Genomic DNA, 2623 nt, shown 5'->3' with positions numbered 1-2623 from the left:
TAAATTGTGCGCGTTATGTACATACATCGTGTAGGCAATAGCCATGAAAACCATAATGAACGTGCAACCCTGTGCCAAACTCGACATAACCACCTCCCAGCAAACTAAGCAGCCGCCATTTAATTTGGCAAACAAAAGTTTGTCTGCATAACACCGACCTAAATAAAAACACCTTCAAAATCACGCGTCTGACTTTGGTTGCATATGCAAATTAAATGGACGAGTTCAGCTGTCAAACTCCAAAATATGCAAAAGAATGAGAGACAAAAGAAGATAGGATATAACCCAGTAAGCATTAAAAATATACAAAGGTGTTCTCTGCAAAAGGTGTTCAGCTCCTTTTCTTCGCAAAACAGAAAGATAATTATATTTTGGCTGCGTTTCTTTATATATTCCGGATAATCCCATTTCACAGCCGGAATAAACAGAATGCGTTTGAAATACATACAGCATTTCATCAGGAACGTTCTAAAGAATAAATAAACAAAAAAGTTTATTCTAAACGTTCAGAATGAATAAAGAAATGCAGCCTTTGCGAGGGTTATAATCCCTAAGTGCGGCCGAAGCCCGCCTACGCAGAAAGGTTTTCTCTGCAAAAGGTGTTCAGCTCCTTTTCTTCGCAAAACAGAAAGAGAATTCTACTTTGTGAGGGTTATAATCCCTAAGTGCGGCCAAAGGCCGCCTACGAAGAAAGGTGTTCTCTGCAAAAGGTGTTCACCTCCTTTTCTTCGCAAAACAGAAAGAGAATTCTACTTTGTAAGGGTTATAATCGTTAAGTGCGGCCGAAGGCCGCCTACCCAGAAAGGTTTTCTCTACAAAAGACGTTCAGCTCCTTTTCTTCGCAAAAAAGGAAGGTGTTCAGTCCCCATTCTTTCGCCTGATAACCACCGTCGGATAATTTCTTTTATTTAAAAACCCCCAGAATCTGTTAGTTGGTTTATATTCCACTTCAAACAGCTCAATTGCCCTCGGTAAATGTCGTTTTTCGCCCATTTTCTAACGGTTCCCTAGGGGTCTGTGGCGGTCCCGAAGGGGGGGGTTCGACTTTTCGTCAAGTGGGGCCTGTCCCCTTTCAAATGAGGGGGGTTTAGGGGGCCACGCCCCTTCCCCTCCGTCCCCACCCCAAAAACAACCGGAAAATAACTAAAGATTTCCTGCCGCTACTACCTTGTATAAATTCGGCTTGCCGGGCAATCTTGTATTCTATCATTCTTGTGGTGCAAGCTTGAAAGTGGCCAGTTGATTGTGTAACATCGGTGTAAACAATTCGATTTAAATTTTTCTTTCGATTAATACTGCAATCTCTAATATAAATTGTTTGGAATTGGGACTAGTCGATCAGTAATAACGGGACGCTGAACTTGAGAATAATTTGGAAATTCGTATAGATTAAAAAATGTCGGATTGGGCACAGAAAGCAGAGGATCAAGAAATATCTAGATTGGTATGACAGTTCTGTATTAAAGAAACCATGTCTAATAAATCGTTTTTAGGTTAACAATCTAGAGATAAAAAAGGATGAGAAGGATACGTTGGTCGAAAGAGCTGACGTCGCAAGGTAAACCCAGTGATTAATAACCCCCTGATCCTTGTTTACAGGATTTAATCAAAAGTCGTTCCCATGCACACATTTACTATATCTTCATTAATATCATCGGACNCCGGGCAATCTTGTATTCTATCATTCTTGTGGTGCAAGCTTGAAAGTGGGGAGTTGTTTGTGTAACATCGGTGTAAACAATTCGATTTAAATTTTTCTTTCGATTAATACTGCAATCTCTAATATAAATTGTTTGGAATTGGGACTAGTCGATCAGTAATAACGGGACGCTGAACTTGAGAATAATTTGGAAATTCGTATAGATTAAAAAATGTCGGATTGGGCACAGAAAGCAGAGGATCAAGAAATATCTAGATTGGTATGACAGTTCTGTATTAAAGAAACCTTGTCTAATAAATCGTTTTTAGGTTAACAATCTAGAGATAAAGAAGGATGAGAAGGATACGTTGGTCGAAAGAGCTGACGTCGCAAGGTAAACCCAGTGATTAATAACCCCCTGATCCCTGTTTACAGGATTTAATCAAAAGTCGTTCCCATGCACACATTTACTATATCTTCATTAATATCATCGGAATCTTGTAAACCTTGCTAGTCGGGGACTAGTACAGACTAAACGTAATGAGACTATATGAATGAATATGTAGTTGGTTCTAAAGTAAAGTTCATTAACTACAATTACGTACAGTGCTAATTGAACAACAAGTTAAGGAACACATCAAGATAAACAACCGTTCAGCTATAGAAAAACTAAAAATGCAGACCGATAGTACTTTTTACGCTGATTTCAACTATATAAATATTATTTGCCGCGATTAAAAAGTAAAGAAGATATAAAAGGTTAAAGAAAATTTTTGTGATATTTTAAAATAATTATATTTTATAAACTACGTAACCGATTAAAAAAGTAATGATATCAAAATAAAGGCAATTAATCCATCTTTAAGTTCATATATAAAATGCGTTTGCTTGCTTATATATTTAAGCCAAAAATATTAAAAAACAAATAAAATGTTATAATTTTTTAAAAGCGTATGAGTTTGCATTTGTTTTCTTACTTTTTGG

General features: G+C 37.1%; 1 protein-coding gene across 1 annotated transcript in view; it reads left to right on the top strand.

The window, feature by feature from the left end:
- The first annotated feature begins 1733 nt into the window (after window positions 1-1733).
- LOC108368484 (DEAD-box helicase Dbp80-like) overlaps window positions 1734-2623 on the top strand; it is a 45821-nt gene continuing 44931 nt past the window's right edge. The window contains exons 1-2 of the mRNA XM_017623333.1: window positions 1734-1919; window positions 1969-2033. Of these exons, the coding sequence (XP_017478822.1) occupies window positions 1872-1919; window positions 1969-2033 (113 nt within the window). The 5' untranslated portion in view covers window positions 1734-1871. The remainder of the gene's footprint in view (window positions 1920-1968; window positions 2034-2623) is intronic.

This window comes from Rhagoletis zephyria, unplaced genomic scaffold (assembly GCF_001687245.7).
Source record: "Rhagoletis zephyria isolate East Lansing unplaced genomic scaffold, Rhagoletis_zephyria_1.1 Rzeph_scaffold_03141, whole genome shotgun sequence".
Classification (NCBI taxonomy): Eukaryota; Metazoa; Arthropoda; class Insecta; order Diptera; family Tephritidae; genus Rhagoletis; species Rhagoletis zephyria.
Note: the sequence above shows the minus strand (reverse complement) of the source record. Positions and strands in the feature narration are given on the sequence as shown.